Source organism: Eschrichtius robustus, chromosome 12 (genome assembly GCF_028021215.1).
Source record: "Eschrichtius robustus isolate mEscRob2 chromosome 12, mEscRob2.pri, whole genome shotgun sequence".
In the NCBI taxonomy this organism is placed as follows: domain Eukaryota; kingdom Metazoa; phylum Chordata; class Mammalia; order Artiodactyla; family Eschrichtiidae; genus Eschrichtius; species Eschrichtius robustus.
The window spans coordinates 34578865-34604848 of NC_090835.1; the positions used below are offsets into that span (position 1 = coordinate 34578865).

The following is a 25984-nucleotide window of genomic DNA, read 5'->3' on the forward strand; positions in this document are numbered from 1 at the left end:
CCAACCACGCACCCCTCAGTTTTTGAGCACAGGTGTGAACGGTCTGATGTGGATGACGATCAAAGACCCCGCAGCTTCAGAGTGGTGGGCTCCTGGGCTAGTGGCTTAATCCCTCTGAGCCTGAGTTCCCTCAGCTATGACATGAGAGTGGTAATAAAGAGTGTCTACCCATAGGGCAGAACTAAGAATTAAATGAGAAAAGCAAGTGAAGTGTGTGACTCTGCACCCAGCACGGGGAGCAGGGAGGGACAGCCATTTCCAGGAGGATGTGGCGGTTACTTGGGAATGTGCACTGTCCCCCGCCTGCCTTCGGAAGACAGCGGAGCCTGGGTGGAGGCCAAGGCCCCCACGCTGAGCCCACCAAGAGGAACAGCACCGGTGGCAGCGGGGCAGGTGCCCACGCAGTTGTTCTGAGCCCCTGACAAGAAGTGCTTTTTCAATGGCTGGCAGCAGGCACGCATCAATAGGCTTCGTTCCTAACTTGTCTCGTCATGTTCTTCTTGCTGGAGTCACAAGATGTCTAATAGCAGCAGAAGTAATTAAAAATAAACCGGGAGACAGCGAACCGTTTCGACTCTCCCTTCAGCGGTGAGGAGGGCCTGCGTGAGCTCTTACCACGGTGACTGGAAATGTCTTTTCCTGTCATACCACTGACTGACCACAAGAAATGAATGTTCCTGCTATTTTCCTAAGACAGCTGTAGGACTGATCACCCTTGAGAAAATACAGCAACGACACAAACTCACACAAAACTTTCAGACCAAAGGTGACTTCAGTTAGGGAGGGAGAGGGAGGGAGAGGGAGGGAGGGAGGGAGGAAGGGGACAGAGAAATGTAACCACCAGACTGAGCCCTGAAGTAAAACAGCAGTAAGAAATAGGCGCATCTGGGAACTTTCATAGGAAGTTTTAAAAGTCTACTACCTAGACCATCCTCTACTGAAATTATTTACGATGAGGAGAGCCAGTACCCAAACCACATGCCCAGCCCAGGGCCATGCCTCATAGGCTGACTCCTGTACATCAGCCAGAGAAAGGTTCTGACGACAACCTGCTCGTGCCTCTCCTCTGCTCAAGAGCCTGCCATGGCTCCCCACTAGCCTTGCAACACAATCCTAACTCCTTCTGTGCCCATCAAAGGCCAGAGGAGCTGGCCCTGCCTGTCCTACCAGTACCCCACCGCCCATGTCACTACCCCCAGCACACCAGGCTCAGCCAGCGGCTCTTTACCCAGCTCCTCACACACACCCAACTTCTGCTCCTCAGGGCCTTTGAAAATACTGTTCCCTTCACCCTTCCATGCTCAGCTCCTTTCCCCACATGCACTCTGCTTGGAGAGGGCTCCCCTGGCCACCCCATTACTCTGTCTCTGGCCCTTGCTTGTCTCCTTCAGAAGATTTATCGTAGTTTCTAATTATTGGTCTTCTCACTTGTTATCTGTGATGTTATCTGCTCTGTGAGATCTCCTTGAAGCCGCCACGTCAGCCCCATACGCCTTGGCTCTGGTACAGTGGCCTGGGACACAGAGGGCCTTCAATAAAAATCTGTTGAATGAATGAATTACTGCCCCCCCGTTTGGCTACTCCCCATTATATCCCCTTCCAACAGCCTCTGCCACCCTCAGCCCCCACCTTAATCTGGTTCTATGGGATGAGGAATGACAGAGCCAGAGTGCAGGTGGGTGGGAGGAGAATGTCGAGATCCCTCCTCTATGAGCAGTGGGACTTAACTCCTTTCCCAGTTGCCTGTGGTCTTGGGAAAAATCCCTCTCCTCTCAACCGGCTCAAAGGAAGGCTAAAAAAAAAAAAAAAAAAAAAAGGCTTTGTAAAATCATTTGAATGTCAAAGGGAATAATGTAGTTTAGGAAAAAAGAAAGAACAAAAAATTCCTTCCAAATCACTTAAGATTATTTAAAGGTTGCACTCTTAAAAAGATAAGCCCTCACTCCTCACTCACTCAGCTCAGGAATTTTGCTCTCCAGAGTGGCACCTGTCCCCAGAAAGATGAGGAGAGAGGGATTCCTGGGCTTTCCAAAATCACCCCAGAGCTGCCGAGGCAGAGCTAAGTCTTTCAGTCCCTCTGAGGCCACTAGGACACGGTGGGATTGAGGCTTTAGCTTCCAAATTGTGCCAAGGGAGGAAGGCCTGGGGCAAAACTCCCAAGAGAGCCCCTTCTTAGAGATCGATGTGCTACCAGTTCAAAGGACACAGATTTCCAACAGTTCCCAAAAGTGCTCCAAAGCCAGGTCCCCAAACCATTCTATGATCAAGGGCTTCCCTTTACCCCCACACCAAGAGCTGCTTGTGTCCACCCCTCCTTGCAGCCCCACCAGGCGTCTTCCAAGGCCCCTGAGTCCTGGTTGTCTCTTGAGGGGCCTCACAGCTACCACCTCCACTTTTGTTTGGGAGGTAACAGATAATAAAACAGACAACACTCAACTGAAATTGCATTCACCTCTGAGGTTGCCCTGTGCTTTTAGAAGAGGAAAATCATTTAGGTGCACCCAGACAGCCTCGTCCTAAGGCTGCACAACTGGCTTTCCTCTTACTCTCTGCGTGCAGCCCCAGTGGGTTCTGAGATCCCCAAATCTCTGACACTGCAGATTCTCTTGCACTTGGAGGTGGGAAGGCCAAGAAAACAAACTCATTGTCCTGATGACAGCATTCTCAGTATGGACAGCTCTTTCTCTGACTTACGGCCATTTTGTTTTGCTTTTGCCCTTAAGAAGTGTGCATCCTGGTTAAGGGCACAGCCTGAGCATTCAACTGCTGGGTTGTCATTCTGACTCCACCAAACACTGTTATGGAACCCTCAGTCAATTATGTAGCTTCTTGCTGCCTCAGTTTCTCTCAATTGTGAAAAAGGGATAATAATAGTACCTGCCTTATGGGGTTTCTGTGAGAATAAATACAAAAGAAACATTCAGAATGGTGCCTGACAGTCAGCATTCAGTAAGAATTAGTTTTGTTTTATATATTTAAGTACAGGAAATTGGTTTAAAACTTTCTCTTATTGATGGAGACCTGGGGAGGGGGAGTAAACTGAGCATTCTAATCCAACCTGTGTTTCTCATCACAGACCCACATGAAGCACAGACACAGTGGCATCTAACAGGTACAGAAGGGTCATTACCCACACTGCATACCCAGGCAGGGTTTCACAGTTTACCTACAGCAGAAGTGAGTTAAGACGTGGTCAGTTATGTGACAGCTGCAGTCAAATCTCTCTCCCTGAAGAATAACGCAGAGCAAAATAAGAGGTAGGAAGCCATGAGTGGGTGGATTCTGACCCCACAGTGACAGGGATTCCAGGAATTCCATTTCGTTTGGATTCAGGGAGTCTCTGGTTTCCTGGGTCTTGGCAAAAAAAGGGAATCTGATTCTCTCCAGGGTGTTCCCTCTTGCTCCAGAGAACCAAAAGCTGTGACACTCTGCCACGTGCCGTGTCACCACCAAAACGGGGTTCCAGGGGCAGTTACATCTCACGTTTATGAAGACCCGACATTCCGGGCACGGGGTGCAGTCCCAGGCTGGGTACCTGTTGCTGGCTCTCCTTCTGGACCACCAGGTCACCAGGTACTGTGCCCCAGCCCTGGGCAGCCCTGAAGGAGCAGGCAGGCGCACAGAAGGACAGAACTCACTCACGACAGAAAAAGAAAGGGTCGCGCAACATATGGGGGAGAGACACCTACAGCATGCAGAAGTATTTGCCATCAAGTCTCCCGTCATGTGGTTCGTCTCTTTATTTGAGTAGAACAAAAGCAATGGAAAGGCAGGAAGAACTCACCATTACCATCTTCTGTTGAATTCAGCCAATGCATAAATTTCTAAAGGCATCGCAATGACTCTCAACTATACCCTGGTTGGTCTAAATTTCTTCAAAGATTCCTTTAGATCAGGGGGTGGCAAACATATTCTTAAAGGGCCAGAAAATGAATATTTCAGGCTTTGCGGGCCAGATGGTCTCTGTCACAGCTATTCAACTATTTAGCAACAGACGACATATAATCAAATGGGTATAACTGTGTTACAATAATACTTTGTTTACAGACAGTAAAATTTTAATGTCATATAATTTTCACAAGTCATGAAATATTCTTCTCCTTTAGTTTTTTTTTCCCCCCATTTAAAAATGTAAAAATTATTCCAGCTCAAGGACTGCCCAAAGCAGGCAGTAGGCCATAGTGTACCAACCTCTTTTTAAAATCTCTAACTTATCATTTTCTTACCTATCCACTCTGTCTTACACATCAAGGGAGGTAATGATTAATAATTCCGAGACCTTTTTCTTTTTTTTTTTTTTTTAAGTTCACTTGAAAGAGCAACTATATAAATGGCAGGTATAGCCATTTTTCTTTTTTTTTATATATAAATTCATTTATTTATTTATTTGGCTGCGTTGGGTCTTCGTTGCTGCGTGCGGGCTTTCTCTAGTTGCAGTGAGCGGGGGCTTCTCATTGTGGTGGCTTCTCTTGTTGCAGAGCACAGGCTCTAGGCGCACGGGCTCAGTAGCTGTGGCGCACGGGCTTAGTTGCTCCACAGCACGTGGGATCTTCCCGGACCAGGGCTCGAACCCGTGTCCCCTGCATTGGCAGGCGGATTCTTAACCACTGAACCACCAGGGAAGTCCCATTTTTCTAATTTAAATGTAGAAATGTAGGCAGCTTTATTTCTGAAGCAGATCCTGGAATGAGTCCCTTTCATACTGAGGAGTTCATATTTTATTCCAAGTGTGTAAAGCTGCCATGAAGCCACTAACCAATGTATATTAGGCAAAAGTAAATGGCATCCAATAAACGAATAAATAGCTCCTCATTTCTGTTCCCAGCAGTAACATGCTGGCAAGGGACACACTGCATAGGCGATCATGATGTCGCCTTCACAGACTCATAGTTAAATCACCAGTGATGGCTTCCTTCTTCCAACTCATTCTATGTTTTATCAAGCAGTTGCCTCGCACAAGGCCCTGATTAGGTAGCATTAAAACATGACACCCACAAGTGCTCCCCTGGCCTGCTCCCCATTTCCTTCTGCTTTCCTTTCTTGGACCCCAACTGCCATACTGTAAGGAAGTCCAGGCTACTGTACTGAAGAGAGAGGACTCACAGGGTCACCTGGAGGATTAGACACCGCATGGAAAGAGAGCCCTCAGGGAAGAGAACCAAGGCAGCTCCGCCAAGCTCACAGATGAACACAGCTTCCTCAGTGACCCCGCTGGACACCACAGGGAGCAGAACCAACCACCCAGTTAACCCACAGAACTGCAAGAAATAATAGATTGTTATTTTAAACCACTAAGTTTGGAGATGTTCCATAGTATTGCTACCATGAAATGATTCTCTTTCCTTTCTCCCTTCACCTTGTTTCTTCCAATATTGATAGTTTTCTATTGCTGCATAAAAAGTGACCACAAATGCAGTGGCTTAAAATAGCACACGTTTGTTATCTTACAGTTTCTGTGGGTCAGAAGTCTGGGCACAGCTTAGCTGAATCTTCTGTTCATTGTCTCACAAAGCTGCAATCAAGGTGTTGACTGGGTTGTGTTTTCAACTGGAGGCTCAACGGGGGAAGAATCTGCCTCCAAGCTCATTCAGGCCGTTCACAGGATTCATTTCCCTGTGGCTATAAGACGGAGGGCACAGCTTTTTTCTGGCTGTTGGCTGGAGGCAGGCTGCCCCCAGTTCCTTGCCACATGGAATTCTCCAAACAGCTGCTAACTTCATCAAACCAGCAAGGAGAGTCTCCTGGCTTCAGGGAGTGTCTAATCCCTCTTTCAAGGGTTTTCAATTAAGTAAAGCCCACTCCTGATAGTATCCTTTTAGTTAGCTAAAAATCAGCTGACTTGAGACCTTGATTACATCTGCAAGATTCCCTAACCTTTACCATATTCTATTGGTTAGAAACAAGTCACAGGTGCAAACTACACTCAAGGTGAGGAGCTTATACAGGGTGTAAACACCAGTGGCCAGGAATCATGAGACTGCCCTAAGGACTCAATGCTATACTTCTCAGCAGGGACATGACAGAGTGCATGGTGGTGGGACTGGTCAGAGGTTCAGAACCTGTCCTCAAGAACTCACCAAACCAGTGAAGATCAAAAATAGGCCCAGAAGTGATTACAGTACTGGACATTAAGTTATACACTTCTCTTATACAGCTCTGAGGGAGTGTAAAGTGTAGGGCTCAGGTAAAGACAAGATGGCATCTGGCTGGAGAAGAAGAGGGAAAGCTTATGGCAGACCTAAGAGAAAGGAACAAATACCTAGAGCCTGGGTTAATCTGGAGCAGTGGTCCAGAACCCTACACCTATGGGTATGTAAAGAATTTAAGTGAAGTGGGCTGAGAGGAAATAATGGAGCGTGATGGAGGCCATGGCCAAAAGGAGCAGGCATTTGCCATTTAAGGGAGCAGCCATTCCTCAGCTCCAGCCGTTTTTTGCCATATGAGAATGCTGGCTCCAAAGCGCCATGTGTACCCCTTTATGAAACTAAAACTTTAAAATTTTATATTCTATCTCCAGATTTTAAAATCATGATCAGTAATTGACAATTTTTTAAACAAAGTATGAGCCAAGAAACACATACCTGTGCACTGAATTTGACTGAGGGAACAGGCCCTCGTAAAGGTAAACAGAGGGAAGCAGAAGTGGCAGAGCCCACCAAGTAACCAAACCCTATCCCTTGGGCTGTTTCTGTGGCAGTGGCTCCCAAGTGCAGTTCGCCCACCTGTGGCATCCACATCACCTGGGAACTTGTTAGAAACGGACATTCTCAGGCCCCACCAGCCCTAATGAATCTGAATCTCTGGAGGTGGAGTGAGCAATCTGTGTTGGAACAAGCCCTCCAGATGATTCTCATCCTCACTCAAGTTTGAGAATCACTGTTTTATAGGAATCAGGTTCCAGCCTTAAGATCATTTTACCCTCTCCATTTCCTGTTTCTATAATCTTGAAGATAGCCAACGACAGCATGACCCAACCCTCTACTAAGTAACATTCAAAACAACAGAGAAAAATGACAGCTTAGACATGACACAGCATCTCTCTTTAACACAGTGCTAAATCACATTGGGGTTTTATGTAAATTCATTACCCGCACCTTCACAGAGAAGTCCTCAAGAAGAGAATGTATATGCATATGAATGTCATGGAACTCTCCAGAATGGAGCAGGAGGGGCGGGATCCTGCTATTAATTTCTAATCATAGACAAAGGCCCTCTTGCTACAGAAAGAAAGTCTGCTTCTGCTTGATAATACTTTATAAGTAGATCAAACTGCTTCATGTAATGTTGAAATTTCCAAGACCCTGGTTCCAATTAATCCAAGAAAGCACCTGGCCTGAAGTCAATATTGTTCCTTTGGAAAGATATGTTGAAATTTGTGTTTTGTCTTTAGAGTTATGACTTTGCAGCCTTCATCCTATGCCTCTCCCAGCAAGTAAGGATAGGATGTTTAAATTCCAATATTCCTGGTCTACAGCTATCCATCAAGTATCACCAAGCAAGAGGGATTCATATGATTCAGCACATGAGTCTCACAAGATAATACATTTGGTATTAATGTAGCTGCTTATTAAAAGCCCCTTTTACTTCCTTCTTTTATTTAAGATGGTCCTAAATAATGTAAAATATCCTTCAACATGCTGTGAGGTGTCACAGCATCTGTGAACATCTTATTTGACCACAAAACGTCCATGGCCCTACCCATGTTGACTAGTGCTGTGGCCTCCCCCCCAGGCCCCTCAGTCACTCAGCCACGCCTCAGGGTTGTGCCTTAGGTAGTGGCCATGTGCCCAGCACTGTGCTGTGTGCCGCGGGGGTGCAAGCACAGCCAGCATGCTCCTCACTCTGCATCACGTACATTTACCAGGAATGAACTCTGGCCTCTACGTGTCCTGGGAAATCATCACCTGAAATATCTCATTTAAAATCACCTTGTCCAACAGTGAACTTCCATCTTATTCAAGGGTTGGATTCTAAAGTCAGTGCTTATTGTGGGAGCTGCATTCAGCCAAACTTATTCCTGGATCTCCCTCAGGCAGGTGCCATGCCAGAGTCCCACCTACTCTCAGCAAGCTCAGCACAGCTAGTTTTCCTTCCAGCTTCAGAAGTGGTGGCTTTCTCTAAGGTTGAGCAATAGGGGAGGCATCCATTTGGGGACCATGTTGTACAAAATATACATGTATCTTTAAGCACCAGAATCATGCTTGGTGAGGTGAGATGCCTGTGTTAACAGAGACACGTGGGGATCAAGAATGACTGAAAGAATGTGCAATGACAGCTCACGCTGCCTCAAGGGTACATGCTTTCTGGATACAGCTGAGTGCACAGCTGTCATTTGTCTTCTGTTTCTTTTTGCCATGGGTGTGGTTAGTTCAATTCCCAGAAATTAAACATACAGAGTTGAAGAAGCAGAACGGACTTGGTCTCGATAGCCTCATGCCCCAACAGAGACAGTCAGAGTAATGCCACTGGCACATAGGATAGGAAAGCGCCTTTGTGATACCCCCAGGATAACACCCTCTCTGACGCACCTCTTTTTCTTGCTCAAATTTCACCATTTAGTTGAGATAGTGATCAACAACTGCCAATCTGCCGATTGGTGTCCACTTGAGGAACTTATTAAAAACACAGAATCCTGGGCCACACCCTCAGAGATTTTGATTCTGTTTATGTGTACAATAGGATCCACAATTTAAAAGATCTCCATAGGGAATTCAAACTGGCTAACAGCTTGAGGAACTCTGGATTAAGGGACTCAAAAGACACCAAAAACCTTGATATCTGTCACTGATACCCTAACATATGCGTTTATCAGATAAATAAATGCTAGCTTGGAAACCAAAGAAAGAATTTGAACAGAGAACAAACAAGCTTTGACAAGAGAGAGGAACAGCACTGGGGGGATGGAAAGGAGATTCTGGATGGTAATGAGGGCCCAGGAAGGAACTATACGAACACGGAAACATAAAGGAGATGGCTACAGGGCCACCATGGCTGCCTTCACCATTCTATAGATGCTGGGTCCAGCAAGCAGCCCTGGCTCCATGGAAAACAAAAACAAAGAGAAGCACTGTCCATTAAGGACAAAAGCATACTTCACAGCGAATCTTTTCACTGAACACACTGAACCTGTCTTCATGGGTTTCTTTTCTCTTCCAAGGAAGTTTCACTTTGAAAACAAGAAAAGCCATAGTATTCAGTTTTGGTCAACCAGAAAACACAAGGCTGAGAAACCACAGGTCATGATGAGATTAAGTCTACATGGGGTACCTATCCATGGACAATCTGGAGGTTACAATGCAATACAGATTCTCCACACATGGCACTGCACGGACGCCATCAACATCGACTTACCTTTCGATCTGGCCAATTGTATTTTGCAAAGATAGTATCATAGGTGTCCACTGCCCCATCAGTGATGAGCATAATGGCCTGGCTGCAGATGCTTCCTTGTCCAGTGTGGTTGAACTGTGGAAAGAAATGAGTTCAAACTGAAAAACTCATCAGAGGGCTCTGTATATCCATGAGACTTCAGAAGCATGAGATCTTGGGCTTAGGAAGCCTCTTAAAATGAGAGCTCATTCTGCATCACCAGAAAGAACCTACAGGATAAGCCTTTCCCCACTTATGGATTTCCGTATTTGCTCTGAAAAACTGGAACTAAATATGAACCACAGAAGAGATTTCCTAAAAACACACACAAGGCAGGAAGTGAGATTCTAGGACAGTTAACCTCTCTTATCTTCAAGCATGGATAACACTTCAGAATACAAGTCCAAAGGAGTTGGCGCAAGAACCCTTTAGAAACACATTTACTGGCAGCAGAATATGTGACAGGTAACATCTCTTTTAAAATCTAAATGAGTCTAGTTTGAATGAGTCTGATGGATGCAGACTGTGCTATGTAATAAAATCAAGGAGGTTTTGTACACATAGAGAATAAAGTCAGGAACATGCCAATTCAGATTACACTGTAAGAACCCCATTTTTAGGGTTTGTTTTAAACATATATTTGTTAACATGTAACATTATATATTTGTTATGTATGTTAGTATGTACAGCATGCTGAAATTCCAAGATTGTGCCCACTGGGGTACAAAACTCTAAATTTCAACTTTCAGTTTTACATAGCATTTCAAAAGTCCCCAGCCTTTGTGCGTGGTAGCTTGGGTGACCAGACTATGGTTGTCAGAGACTCCTGTCCTTCCCCTGAATCTGGTGATGAATCCCCTTAATGAATGCTATTAATGCTACAATTCAAAGCAATGTCCTTTAAAAACCCTACAATTATATGACAATGGGGAACACACAAAATGACTTTAACCTTCAGTAGTGAAAACTCCCACCACTACAATCTGTGAAGTTTATTCATTTATTCTAAAATTATTTCTTATGTGCCCACACAGCGCTGAGGATGAAACACAAAAATCTCTTTGCTTGTGTAGTTTGTATTCTATTTGATGAGATACCAAAGTAAGTAAGTAAATTATGTTGTAAGTAAATTATGTTGTATGTTGGATAATGGTGATGCTAAGGTAAAAAAAAAATAAAGCAAGAAAGGGGATAGAAAATGCAGAGGGCCAACTTTAGAAAAAAACAGTCCAGGAAGATCTCAATGAGAAGGTGGCATTTGAGTAATACCTGAAGGAGGTGAGCATCTGGGGTAAGGGCCTTTCAGAGACAGCAAAGAGCATGTACAAAGGCATGGAGTGACAACATACAGGCACATTCAATCTGTTGACCATGACACGGGGGAAGGATGGAGGCAGCCCTTGGATTTGCTGCTGGCTCCTGATGAACCAGAGCTAAAAAAGCACTCACATTGAAGAGTAATGCCCAGTCTCCATGGACTTAGAATTCTAATGAAGAGTCTGAAGTTGCAGTAACTTGAAAGAAGACTGGATGAATGGATGGATGGATGGATGGATGGATGGATGGATGGATGGATGGATGGAATGAATTGCCTCATGGCTGTATTAGGACAAAGCAAAACCAACTCAGAACATGCATGGAATACCATAGTATAGCAGAAAATACTCAAACCCATCTCAGCACCACAAATTGGTGCCTAGGATAAGGTCTCTTTTCAGAATATCTTTTTCTCCATTTATAAGATGGCAATAACATGCTTATATGGTTGTTACAACACAGGTTATATGTTCATTATATGCTGGGCTACAAGTATTAACCTACTTAATCTTTACTACCCTCTGAGATAAGTACTATCATTATCCCCATTTGACAGGTGAGGAACAGAGGCACAGAGAGATTAGCTAACTTGCCCAAGATCACACAGCTAATATCTGTCATAGCTGAGATTTGAACCCAGGCAGTCTGGCTCCAGAATCTACTCCCAGATTCGGTACATTCTACCTATGGCGCCCCAATGATGAGATGACATTCCTCAATCCAATGGCTCCACAAATGTTCATTTCCTTCTCCTGCTCTTCCTCCCTTTATCCTTTCCAGTGTTCCAGGGTGGCACGGCAGTCACCAAGGCCACTACCCTGAGAGTGAGTGAGTGCTCCTTAAATTCTGTGCCCTTGGAATGTGCCTCACTTTAGTCTTGGCCCTGGCAGCCATCCCTGCAACTCAGACTGGACAGGTGCCCTTAAATTAATGAGCAGACAGGGCCCATGATACAGTATCAGTAGGTAGAAATACCTGAGAACTAAGGCCATCGGACCACAAAGCTTTCCACGTAACTCCTATTCTACTGTCTTTATTGACATAACTTACTATTCTAGAAAACTCTTGCTCAGGAAGATGGAAACTGCAAATAACTTTATTGCTTATTCCAGGAACTTCCTGAGAGACCCATCAACTCTTCAACAGAAAGCATCAAAGGACAATTTATACCCTAAAACTCTTTGAAACCCTGACCTCAAAATCTTCCCCTTGCTGCATCCACCAATCCTAAACTATAATTTAGGATTCGTACCCGGTCTCAACGAAGCCTCTTCCCTCTCCTCCACTTTGAAGACCCACCTCAACTAGACTTTCATAGTCTCAATAAATGACTTTGTCCTTTCCTCTCTGAGATGCTACTAAGATTCTACCAACATAGTGTAATAAGCAAGAACAGCTTTGCAGCCTTGTCTTAACAACAGGTTGTTCTGGAGATGTTTTGGAGAGCCTGCAATACAACACAGCCTTCACGGCATTGGATAAACCCAGTGACGTGCCACTGAATACAAGCGATGTATGCATTTGGTCACAGAGGCTGCAGAACGGAAAAAAATCAGGACACCCCGGGACTGTTGTTCATATAATTCATTTGAAAACATCCTGGAAAAACTCTCCCAAACAAAAGGCAAGAAAGAGAGGGAAATAAAGATATCTGAATACTGCAGACTGGAAGAAGGGGCTGCCCGGAGCTATTTACTCAGAACCACTACTTTCCTTCGTGGCTGAGTCCCTGGTTTTCTCTGCAGCAATCTGCAGTTGGAGAATTTTGAAGAATGCAATTAAATTCAAATGCTTTGATGAGTAATATCTCTTCTCTTCATATTTGTCTAGAACTTATTTTTATTGAATAGCGAGAGCGATGGAAGTGTTTTCCATAATAATAACAATGACAAGGGCCTGATGATGAACTACAATTAGCTCAGTGATTCATCAGTTAGCAGCGAAAATTTCAATGCATCCTGACATTTAGAGCATTTGGTTGTGATTAACAGTCTTTGAAATGTCACCAAATTTTATTTAATTGGCTAAGAAAAATTTTTAAAAGGTAATCACTGCAAAGATTGTATTCATCGCCAAAAAAGATAATTGCAGTTGTCACATGACAAGGTAGATGCTAAGTACTGTAGCAAACCGGCTCTGTGTTCTTAGGGAATCTAATGAATGCAGCAGAGATCAATAGCTAGGAGGGTCTCGGAAGTTTATTTGAATGCGCCTTTCAAAGCCTGTAAGTCATCTGAGCAAATACTGAAACTGAAATGCAGGTAATTGCAAAACAGAATGAACTTCATTTAGTTATAGTAACCTCTGAACCATTCTAAGCTCTAACCATAATCGTCATTTCAAATTGTGTGTGTGTAAGAGAAAGAGAGAGAGAGAGAGAATGTGTATTTGTGTGTTCAAGAAATAGCTTTTTATTTCATACTGACTTGCAAAGGCAGGCATAATACACAGGAAGAGAATTATATCACTAAAGGTCATATTGATGAAGTGGAAAATAGCTAAAGCTTCATTTTCACGGGAGATTAACCATCTCTGTTTTTCAAAGTGTTTGGCTATTTAAAAGCCCAATGGCAAGGGATGGGATGGAAATGTTTCTCTCTCTGGGATAAATGTACACTCAAAAGAATATGGTGCCAACTGTCAACGAATCTCAAGCAGGGACATTTTGTAACATTTTTGTTCCTTCCATTTCTCGCTTTCTGGAATTTACCCTCGACCCCTCAGACTTTCTGACTGGCCAGACCCCAGAGGAGTTTTACAGGTGAAGACAGAGCAAGCAGGTGTGTGGAAGGTTTCCCTGGTTCAAAAATACTTCTCTCACCAGGTTTCAAGGGAAAAAATCCACCACGTGTTGGAGATTTCTCTGGCTATTAGAGGTGTTGGGAGTGCAATACACCCTCTTAAAGGACAAAAAGATATTATGCCTGAAGGTGTGCTTGGTAAGCTGTGACTTCTACAAGATTCTATCCTGAGGTTGTAATATGATGTAAAGAGTTCCTGGGTCAATAAGTTTGAGTGCTGGTATAGACACACTTTAAAAGGTCTGATCACTGTGGGACTTCTAAGGCCTCTAGTAGCACAAGAGTATTGTGAGTCTCCAAAAGGAGGATGGCATCCTGCACCTTGACCACAACACCTATGTCGGAGCCTTGTGGCAGACCAGCATTCCACTGGGCATGCAGTGGGATCACTGACTTAGGAGTGTCTCTTTTTTTTGTTGAATTTTTTAATTTTATTTTATTTATTTATTTTATACAGCAGGTTCTTATTAGCTATCCATTTTATACATTTTAGTGTATATATGTCAATCCCAGTCTCCCAATTCATCACACCAACCCCTCCCTGCCACTTTCCCCCCTTGGTGTCCATACCTTTGTTCTCTACATCTGTGTCTCTATTTCTGCCCTGCAAACCGGTTCATCTGTACCATTTTTCTAGGTTCCACATACATGAGTTAATATACGATATTTGTTTTTCTCTTTCTGACTTACTTCACTCTGTTTGACAGTCTCTAGATCCATCCACGTCTCTGCAAATGACCCAATTTCATTCCTTTTTATGGCTGAGTAATATTCCATTGTATATATGTACCACATCTTCTTTATTTAGGAGTGTCTTAAAACAAAACTGATAAGTGAAAGGGATGGGGAGAGGAAAGGTGCCAGGGCAAGGAAAAGAAGAAAGGGTCAGATGAAGAGAAGCAGATATTCCTGAGGATTTGGGCAGGGAGTAGTACCAAAGCATCAAGAGTGGGAGCTCCTTCTAGAAACCACAGGCAACCTGGCAAAAGCTGAGGCTGCCTAATGTCTCTGTGGTCACGGAGATGGCACTTCCCACCCAACCCAGCACTGCTGAAAGGGAGCAGGGCACCACTTCCTCATGCTGAATCCTCAGCCCCCATCCAGCAGGGCCAGCTTCATGGCATGTGATGTGCATAGCTGTACAGGGCCCCACACTTGGTTGAACACTCTGCTGTCACTCTCCTAAAATTCTTTTTAACTTTTGAACAAGGGCCTGCATTTTCATTTTGCACTGGGCTTCACAAATTAAGTGGCCAGTGCTGGGTCTATTCCTATCCCCATTTTACAGATGAGGAAAAGAAAGGTAAAACCGAGCAGAGTTTTTTTCAAGGTCACACAGCAAGCTCTGAGTCAGGCTTCTCAGCCCAGCCTGCCTGACTCCAGAAGCCACAAATTTAAACACAAGAAGCATCTCCTAACTCTTCACTCCTTTACCACTTCTGCCAAAGAGCAGGAAAAACAGAAATCTGCAGGGCACATTTCCAAGCAAGGGACTCCCCAGCTCAGAGTAGCCGCCTCCCTGCACTAGACACCAGGTTTTTGAAATAAAGAGAGCCAGTTTCCCAAATGTGGCAAGTCCTTTCAATATCACCCCCTAGAAAAAGCCTGCTGAGATGAAGAGCTCGGCATCTCCCAGCCCTGAGAAGGTGCCTGCCCAGGATTCAAAGCAGAATTTAAAGATGTAACTTGGTCCTTGATTCTGGCCAGGTATGTTTATTAATTATTAACATGCTGTTAATAGGCATGTGCTGTCTCAAACACCGAGTTGTACGTAAATGCTAATTGTCTGTAGCCAACGGCCCTTTGGAGCGAGGTGAGAAGGAAGGGCCTCCAATTTGTATGAAGGAAGCTGAAATGACACCCTCCCTCCTTATTTTTCTCTCCTCTGCAGTTGTACATGATACTGGCTCAGGACTGAGATGTAAATGGCCTTCTATGTGTGAGTAGATATTATTGGTAAAAGAGTCTAGAATTAGGGCCTACCCTTGGCTTGAGAGGCCATTGTAGCCGAGTGGGAAAAACTCAAGTTATGGAGTCAGGCATAACTGACCACCAAAACAAGTGCAGTGCTGGGTGAATGCCCACCTGGAAACTGACAGCAGGCCACCCACAGAGCTACCTGGAGGCGAGGCCTCTGAGCCTCCAGCTGGTCTCCCATCTCCTGCGACACCTCAACATAGCTGTCACTTGTTTGCTTTCAGCTCCACCCCATGTGTTTTTCCTGAAAACCACATTTCCCAGGCTCTCCAACAGTTTTGACAAGTTTCGTCTTAAGGAGAACAAACACTGAAGGACACAAGGGAGAAGCCAAGGTATTTCTAAGTCATTTCTCCCTTTCTCTCTGCTTTGGGGGCCTGGGCATTTTCCAGCAATAGCAGCATCTCCTCCAAGGCACTAGTTTCCACAGGACAGGCCCTTCTCCCCAGGATTCCAGCTTGTGCTGGGCGGCCCCCTCCATGGTTTTATTCCCATCTGGACAGCCACAATGAGGAGGCTCTGATGGCATCCCTCCATCCTGTTGTCCTTCCTGCCCTAGAGGGGAGCTACCTCCTGCTGGTGCTAATCCATGGATTGTTTCATTCTTCGTTTGATTTCTCAGCTTTTCCATCCCCTGTGCAACCAACTTTCTGAGTTCAACTTCTGCTGTTTGAAATACCTAGAGTGGTTTCTATTTTTCTGCTTCTTCACATCTTAACCGCTACCTCCCTCGTCCAAAGCCACCATTATATGTCACTTAGCTAATGTCCTTCTGGCTATTGTCCTTGTTTATCAATACAGTAGCCAGCGGATACTGTTAAAATCCAAGTTGGATTGTGTCATTCTCTGCTCAGACTTCAATGACTTTCCATCCTATACAGAGCAAGAGCCAAAGTCCTCACCAGTGTCTATTAGGCTCCACATGAACCTGCTACCTCCGTGATCTCATTTCTCAGTACACTCTTTCTTCCCCACTTTGCTCTTGTCACACTGGTCTCCTTGCTGTATTGTAAATATGTCAAACATCCCTGCCTCAGGGCCTTTTCATTTGCTGTTCCTCTTGTTGGAAATTTCTTAAAGATATCCATATGGCTGCTCCTTCACTTCCTTCAGGTCTCTACTCCAACATCACATAATCAGAGAGCTCTTCCCTGACCTCACTGTGTAAAGAAGCAAGTCTTATCACACTGAAACAGTGGTGCTATTGTTCTCCATAAGGCTACTCACTTCATATGTCTCTTCCCATTAGAACTGGGGTCAGCAAACCTCTGTAAAGGGCGACATAGTAAATGTTTTAGGTTTTACAGGCCACACGGTATCTATTGAAAGTAATCAACTCTGCCATTGTAGTGCAAAAACAGCCATAGTCTGTACATAATCAGGTGGGCATGGCTGTGCTCCAGTAAGACATTACTTACAAAAACAAGATGCAGGCTGATTTGTCTCCTGGGCCATAGGTTGCTGACCTTTTCACTAGGATGTTAGGTCCATTAAGGCAAACCCTTTGTCTATTCTGTCCACTGGTGTATTATTGCCAGTGTCTGACACTAAAAAGCATGCAATATATAGTAGTTAAATAAATGATACAGAACCTGCATTAATATAGTCATTTCTTTTCCTACTGCCCTCCCAGAGTAAAAAGATCACAAAAGTTGCATGTTGTTCTAGCCTAACACAACTGCATTCGAGGGGCGGAATAACCAACCCAGGCTTCCCCAACATACTTCACAGGATGTTAACAGGTGCTACTTGAAAAAAGGATTCTTTGTTCAAAGAAGTGGGAGAAACAGCAGGTGAAGCGGGATTCTTTTTTGCAGTACTTACCGAAGCCTTGAGTGTGCACTGCATACTGTGAATCTCCAGGGGGCTGGAGGGAGGGATAGGTAGAGCTTGTAGCACTCCCTAAACACACCACACAGAGAAGCCCTTCTCCCTCTGAACAGCGCCACAGGCAGGGACTCAGTGTGACACAGTAAGAAGTGAGTTTACTCCATGAAGAAACTGAGAGTTTTTCAGGTGAAAAGAAATCTGCATTAGATGGGGCTCTAGTGTTGAGACACTGACGGCCCCAGAGTCAATGAGTGTGTCAGGTGAGTCCCCTGACCAGACTGCACCATCAACTCTGCCCAGCAGGGGGCTGGTATGGCTTCACCAGGTGGGCCTGGTTCCCCAGATCACTCATATGGCCAGCCTTACCCTCCCCCATTCTATGCCTGTGGATACTGCTCAGTGACAGCCAGGGCTAACAATAATGCTGGTCCACAACTTAAAAAAAAAAATCCCATCTATTCTCCTGGAGAAGAGAAAGGCGAATCAAAGAGGAGCTTACATCACTGAGAATGCTGAAGGCTTCATTCAGAGCTACATCCAGCATTCCGATTCCTTTGGCAAAAAGTTTGTCCAGATGCTCCCTGAAGTGCTGAAACAACAAAGCAAAAAAACCCATTAGCATCTGTCCTGTTATATGAAACACCAACCTTGAATGAACAAGCACATGCCAAGGCAAAACCAATGATTCTCAGACCCAAATGGTCATAAGTTGGCTTCTGCCTTTCAAATTCAAAACATAAGAACTTATTCAATATAAAATTTACCTTCCATGTGTATTTTTTTAGTTTTGATTACGTTTTAGGGGAAAAGAAGTTCAGATTTTGGTGAAAAGTATGTAATTTGCTGAAAATTCCTGCTTTCCTCTCCAGTTTCATCTCCCATGACTCTCCACGCTCCCACCCTCTATTTTCCCACTCTTGATGATTTTTTAAGACTCCATGCATGCCCTCCCTCCACTGGGAACACACTCTCCATCCATTTTTCTGCCCTCCCCTCCCCATCGTGATGGTCTCTCTTACCTACTTTTGGGGTCTCAGTTTGAACATCACCCCCTCCTGCCCTGGGAATCTTCCCAGAACACCCACCTGAGAGCTTGGAATGCTTCCTTGCAAGCCCAGGCTGGCACACCAGGCTCAGATCCACCATGCACTTAGCATGGTGTGTAATCGCCTGATTAGATTCTCTCCCCACTCAAGACTGTGATGTTCCTAAGACACGGCATGTCTGGTTGTCTATCGCCCCCCACATCTACCACGTTTCTGATACACAGAAGGTGCTCAATAGCCACCTCCAAAGAGCCAAAGAGTGAGGCTAAAGACTGGATCACAACATGAGAACTGTGCCTATGGAAAGGAAATCCAGGCTACAAATAGAGAGGGCTTCGAGGAACAGGCAGATGGGAAGAAGCCTCTTCAGGAGCAGCCCCAGGCCCTCCTGCTATGTCGGTTCCACAGAAGCCCAGCATCAGCTGGAAAGTAAAGGGGACAAAGAAAGTGACTGTGAAACCCAAACATTTCTGCTTCCCAACAAAGAGGCAAGAGCGGGCCCAGGCGCATGCCCAGGTACACGGGAATGTACATGATGGTCACTGGCCCAAAGCCTATGTCCACAGCAACACAGCACCTGGCATCACTTTCCAACTGACCCATTCCAAAACCGTATCTTTTCTATTGAAATGAATTATTCTCTTTCCAAAGGCATCTATACTCTTGTCTACTGGGGAAATGGCTGGAAAAGTCACTAGGAGGGAGAGGGGCAAGAGGGCTGGGTTAGTGGTAAAGGTTTGCCAGTGACTTCCTGGCCTAGGAGTGGCTTCCTTTCTCCTACTGTGCCTGAGACCCAACAGTGCTCAAAGTGTGCCATCAGCATCCACATGGTGACACCCACTCATAATGTGTCTGCCTGAGGACTCCAAAAGTGATCGAAGCATCATAGAGACTGATCCTAGGACATGACTGATGGTTCTAAGATGCTGTTCTGCCTGGGGTTTCTGGTCATCAGGATGGACTGCAGCTTTGCTGGCAAACTGGACAGGAAAGCTTGAGTGGGATCCTTATGGTGATCAGCTTTATTTATTTTTTAAAAAATAAATTTATTTATTTTATTTATTATTTTTGGCTGTGTTGGGTCTTCGTTGTTGCACACGGGCTTTCTCTAGTTGCGGCGAGTGGGGGCTACTGTTTGTTGCAGTGCACGGGCGTCTCATTGCAGTGGCTTCTCTTGTTGCAGAGCATGGGCTCTAGGTGCGCGGGCTTCAGTAGTTGTGGCGCGCGGGCTCTAGAGCGCAGGCTCGGTAGCTGTGGCGCACGGGCTTAGTTGCTCCGCGACATGTGGGATCTTCCCGGACCAGGGCTCGAACCCGTGTCCCCTGCATTGGCAGGTGGATTCTTAACCACTGCACCACGAGGGAAGTCCTGGTGATCAGCTTTAATGACACCTAAGCCTAACATGAATCAAGGCTGGATGTGAAGTTGGCAAATCCCCCTGGGGATACTCATACCACCCACAAGACCTCTTCCCTGGTCCAACCCTTCCAGCAACCATGCTGTCATGCTTACCAGAGCAGCCCCGGTTCTGGAAGCCTGCTCTGTGTTAGGTCCTTAACAAACACCAGTCAACTGGATCACAACAACCCTGTGAAGTTCCATCATCCCACTCTGCAGATGCTAAGACTGAGGTCCAGTACTGTGCCTAAATTCACATACCTCCAAGCTGCCTGGCCCAGGTTCTACCCAGGTTGGCTTCAGCTGCTCTAATGCCCTCCTTCTTTCCACTACACACCTGCTGCTCTTTTTTTTTTGGTGGGGGGTCGGGGGGATAGCCTGCATGCCAGGCACTGGCTATGAGCTTGACATACACCTGGCCAGTTTGTCTCCAGTATGGTTGCTCTTAATCCCTGCACTTGGGCTGCAGCTGAGTCTACAGGTGATTATCAAGTGGCATGCTGAGGACCAGGGACCCAGGCAAGCCACACATCCAGGAACCAAGTTTCCTGCTTCTCTGTTCTTCTTGCTCGATGCCTAAGGCCCCAGCAGGATGCCGAGCTCATGGCATGTTCTCCATGAGCACTCGGTGGACAAACCTAGGAAGTTGACTGAATCTGAGGAAGCCCATGCATCCCGCTGCAGGTGGGCAAGAGGGGATCAGAGCAAATCAGTCTGCCTTCTCCAAGAACCTCCACCCTTGGAAACCCGACTTGTGGGTGAGTGGTGACCACCAAGAGGACTTAGGCTTGGCGAGCACCACCTCAGGGTGGCCCCAACACACCCTACAGGACACAGAGCAGGATGACAGGCCCATCAGAGAGTCTGGTCTTTAACCGGCCCCAGATTCACATCCCAGTGACCGGACGCTGCCTTGACAAGTTCGTTCTATTCATTTGATGTCATTTCTGTCAACTGCATTTAATTGTGCTCAGTCACACAAGTTTACACAGTTTTTTTAAATAACACGCCAATTTTTCTTTTACTCCATGTGTAGCTGCATGTCATGTGCAGAATGATGCTTCAGGCAATGGTTGCTTTATTGTTGGACATTTAGAGTAAAATGCAATAACATGTCATGGAATTCCCCTCAATTTGCTATTATAACAAGGTCAATTATGATTTTGTTTCTTCCTGGTAGAAATTGGGTTCATATATGAGACAGAAAAAATATTTCCTCAAGTTAAAGGTTTCCAAATGATGTCATCCAGATTAAAGTTTCTCTCTTTATTTCTTCCTCCCTGCCCTCTCCCTCACGACCAAACTCCCTTTCCTCCTACTCCACAACCTAAACCAACTCAACTTCATCATCCCGGTCTTCCACGCTCTGCATTTAACCCTCAGCCCAACTCTCCTCCAAAGCGGGGACAGGGGGTCTTGCCTTCCAGGGAACCATCTCCTGCAATATGACCTCCACTAAGAGCTGCTCTGTCCATTATGGTAGCCATGAGCTACGTGTAGCTATTTACATTAAATTTAATTAAAATTACCTAAAATTAAAAACTCAGTTCCTTGATCACACAAGCCACATTTCAAACGCTCAACAGCCCCATATGGTTGGTGGTCACTGCATTGGACTGTGAAGATTAAAGAATATCTCCATCATCGCATAAAGTTCTATTGGATAATACTGACCTGGAGACACAAGGGCTAGTCTGGTCCTTCCTCTTGACTAATGGTGAGTCAGAGGAAACTCTAAGGCCAGTGGCTATGTGTGATTTTGCCTGTCCAGTATCCTTTGCCTTCTTCTGATTTTCCTTCTTCCCCGCCATCCCATAATTTATATAAATTGGATGAGGCTAACATCTCTCTCTCTCCTTCCCAGATCAAGGGGTGGGCCCTTTGATCAGCCCTGTCCAGTCTGTGAATTCCATCCCAGAGGCCACAGTTGGGCTTCTACTGGAACGTGAGGAAGAAGACTCTCTCTCCATTGAGATTACTGAGAGGTCAGGGAGGCAGGCTGGTCCTGCCAGCAGCCATGAAGCCACTGCACAGGAAGAGCTCATCTGAATAAAGGTAACAGCCAAGGAGAACAGAGCCCACAGTGGAAGGGGGTGAGATAGAGTCACGACAGCATGGCTTGAGCCCCTAGATCCAGCCATGCTTAGTTTTCTCAGGTAAGCGAGTCAATAAATTTGCTTCTTTGCCTGACCAGATTTAGCTGTATTCAGGCCACTCAATCCAAAGGACCTTGATGACCAAGCCCATCACAATAACCCTGGCTGAGACAATACCTCCCCAAAGACCCCCTTGCATTACAATGATCCTTCTCATCTCATCTATGCCCCCCTCCTCCCCTTCTTAATCACTGTCATTGCATTTCCTGGTTTGCACATTGTCTGAGTGCCCATGCCAGACAAAGACAGCCACTTCCTACACAGCACACTCGTGGGGCACAAGGATGGAACAGCCATGGCTTTTGCTCCCCATGGCCTGGAGTAACTTGCTGAAGATGAACTCTAATTGTGTGCACTCCAAGCGTAGTGTCTGAAAGGGAACGAAGGGGCCTGGCTGACTGCCCTGCAGCCTTCTTATCAATACAGATTTCTTTACCTGTTCTCAGGTGTGGCTACTTACTGTAAGATCAAAAATGTTTATATTTAATGCAATCATATTATACTTGTATGTTAGCAACTTATATGTTAGACCCCATGGACTCTGCAAGAATAAAACTGAACTGGGATTCAAGAGACTGAGTCCTAGTTCTGGCTAGTCCACTTACCGGCTATGACACCCCAAGGCAAGAATCTTTGGCTTTCAGGCCTCAGTTTTGCTCCCTATGAAATGGCGATGGGAAAGCTTCTGTGTATTGGGTAGAAAAGTGAGAGCATCAGTGCCTTAGAAGCAGCAAGCAGGAGCCAGGCATCTTGAATTCCAATTCCCACTCTGCCACTCACCCCCTCTACAAGCCTTAGTAAAGATACTTCCTTCATCTATGCCTTCTTTTCCCTCTTAATGCAAGAGGTATCAAGCTGACCTCTCACTATTATTACAGGAAAAGTCATCTGAAAGAACTGCAATGACAGAAACATGTGAGACTACTTTAATTTCATATTTGCTAAAAGAAATATTTGAAAAAAAATCCTGCAAAACTTTACACCTTAAACACCTATGCCAACTTCTTGGTTTACAACTTTACAGTCTAATCCACCTTGAAAAATGACTTATTTCACTCTTTAAGGGCCAGGTTTTATTAAATGGAGAGACGCGTGGTTGATTTTACTGACACCAAGGCCTCAGTGTCTTTCAGAGCAAGCTACCAAAGAACAGGAGGTTCAGAATTAGCCGAGCCAGGAAAACAGTCCTCAACAACTGTGTGCCAGAAGGTGGCCAGTTTCCATTATTTTTCTAAATTAAAATAAACAATTTATTGGGAATGGTGACAGTTCCATTTTATTATTAAACTTCAATAAAGGAGGAGGCGGCTGGCTTTTTATCTTTGCTTTAGGCACTCATGCAGCATATGCTGCTGCTCAGGAGAAGGCCTCGCTTCCAAAGCAATTAGTGCAGCTTAAAGCCTGGGGAGATGAACCAGCACGAGCGCCACGGCTGCCTATGCCCGATGCCAGCAGGCACGGCGAGGCCGCTTATCTCTGTGAAACAGTCACAACATCCAGGCCAGTGGAGGGTCCTGGCGAAACAACCCTCTCCCTCCACCAGCATTTGATTTAGTTGAATCACTACTGATAACTCTCTCTGTGATAATAGCAATCATGTTTTTTCCTATGTAATTATAATGGAATGTTTGAGTCCTCCCAATTAAAAGCAGGGGATTAATATAAAAAGTGGCCATCGGGAGACAAAGCAATTCCCCATCCGCAGAGTCACTGAGAGCCAGTGGTCCTGGCTGGGGTTACTTGGGGGAAAGGCTAACAACCACCTATCAATGATGCCCATCCAGGTCACTTGAGTTCAGCAGACCCAAATTTTGTGCCCATTACATCTGGACAAGGGTTGCTGCAGCCACGGGAAGGCTTTCAGAAATTGCCTCACCCAGTTCCTCCAATGGCAGCCAGCACTGGCCGGATGATAACTGTTTGCTGGGCACTGGGTATTTTTCACCCATAACCTCACTTGATCCCCCTAAACACCCCTGAAATGTACTATTAGGTTCCTATTTTACACGTAGGCAAATGGAGACTTAGAATGGTGAAATACTTGCCCAGGATGGCAGAGCAAGTAAGAGGAAGGTGGGTTTCAAAGTGCAGAGCCCCATATCTAAACCCATATGCAATCGGCCCCTTCCAATACACAGGGTGCAGCTCTCGACGTCCCTGACAAGATGCAGCATACAGAGCCCTAGGGATCTCACGCAGGGCTGGTTTCATGGGTACATGACGTATGCAGCCACACAGCGCCCCATGCTCAAAGGGCCCATGCTTGGTTTAATGCTACGCTGTCACTATCTTGAAATTCGACGTCCCTGACAAGATGCAGCATACAGAGCCCTAGGGATCTCACGCAGGGCTGGTTTCATGGGTACATGACGTATGCAGCCACACAGCGCCCCATGCTCAAAGGGCCCATGCTTGGTTTAATGCTACGCTGTCACTATCTTGAAATTCTTAATAATTTTACTGTTGAATCTATGTTTTTTGATGAGATCCAATGGAACAAGATTGTGCATGTGAGCGAAGGAGATATGGGAAGTGTGCAGGTCCCTGTTTCTTGCTGCCTGGGTCACACCTAGCATCTGTCAGTGCCCAGGGAGTGCAGAATTCTGATAGATAGCTAGAGAGCAGGTGTTCATCAAACATGCTTGGCTTTGTTAGGTTACTTTGTATTGTGGCCACCAGGTGACAAACTAAAATTAAGGAGCTAAAGGTATGAGTGCTCTGTGGAAGCTCTCCAATCTTCAGCTGTATGAGTAACAGACATGGTGCCACTCGCCTTCTCCTAAAATAGGGATACTGCTCATGTCAATATAAAATCAGACTGAATAGAGGGGCAGTGTCCCAGTGATCATGTCTGTCTCATTCTGACGCCAAACTCCTCATGGAAATTTCCAAAAAAGCCTTCACACATTGCAATGGTCGCATCACCAACAAGCTCCAAACCCAAACTGCAGCAGGTTGTTTGTCAGAGACCCAGAGGATCTCCATTCCTGCCTTCCAACCTGACTGATACTAGGCCACGAGATGATTTCATATAAATATGGACTCTTCATCATGATGTAATTCCTCCTGACAACAAACCCTCCTTCATCGCCAACCCTGGGATAATTCTCCCATGCTCCAGTGGAGTCTGAGAAATCCCCTGGCTTAATTTTACACCATCTTTTGGGCACATATGTCACGGACCTAGGGCATGAGTACTTAAGCTGAGGCTGATGTATATAAAGCACCCAATAAATACTATGGTCATCAGTATTACCTTCTCTTCTGTCTTGGGTACACTCTTTCTGCTAGGTCTCAAACCACCCCCTGGACCACCTATTTTCCAGAAACCCTTTTCTCTAACTCTTTAGGGACATATTGTGATTTTTTTTTTCTGGGGAAAGCTACCCTTTGTTTCTTATCTCCTCACTACGTGTGCTCCCCCTCTACATGCTGCAGAGAGAAGCACTTGTACATATCTTGTGACACCACTACCTCAAAGTGAATTAGACTGTCATTAGATTCCGGTTGGGAAGGCAGACTGTGAGATTGTGTTTCTCAAATGTGAAAACACAATAGCCCAATAAAGCTGGTTTTAAAGAGGCAGGTCCAGATGTTTGCAATTTGGGGGAGAAAGTACAGACCTGATAGAACTGTGTCTGAGTCAGTCCCCGTTTCTCCTTAACGGTGTATATTACAAATTGAAGTGTCTGGAGGTAGCAGCTGTTTAATACTAGCGCCAAATTAGAGACAAGATGGATCTCCTGGATATGAACAATGAGTATTAATTCATACCAGGTAGTCAGTTGAGCTACAACCTCATTTCAATGGCAGAAGCACTAACTATCCCACGTTAAGATGATGATGATGAGCCCAGAATTGGATATTCTCTGCAATCTGGAAATACCTGAAGTGGAACCGGTGCCTCCACAGAAGCTTTGCACAGCAGGGCAAGGCGGGGTCCAGGAGGACTCCCTGCCGTATCAGTTCATCATCCTCCTTGTGAGGCCTCTGAGGGAGCCAACTCTGAGAACCTTCCAGAGACTGAGGAAAGCCACAGTCCAAATGCTACTTGGACAGAAGCACTCGCTTTGTGTCTCGCTTGGCAAGA

General features: G+C 45.4%; 1 protein-coding gene across 1 annotated transcript in view; it reads right to left on the minus strand.

Moving 5' to 3' along the window:
* The window catches only part of CACNA2D3 (calcium voltage-gated channel auxiliary subunit alpha2delta 3), a 789028-nt gene that overhangs the window by 356269 nt on the left and 406775 nt on the right, over nt 1–25984 (minus strand). Inside the window, exons 10-11 of the mRNA XM_068557675.1 lie at nt 17794–17883; nt 9352–9465 (exon numbers count right to left, since the gene is read on the minus strand). Of these exons, the coding sequence (XP_068413776.1) occupies nt 9352–9465; nt 17794–17883 (204 nt within the window). The remainder of the gene's footprint in view (nt 1–9351; nt 9466–17793; nt 17884–25984) is intronic.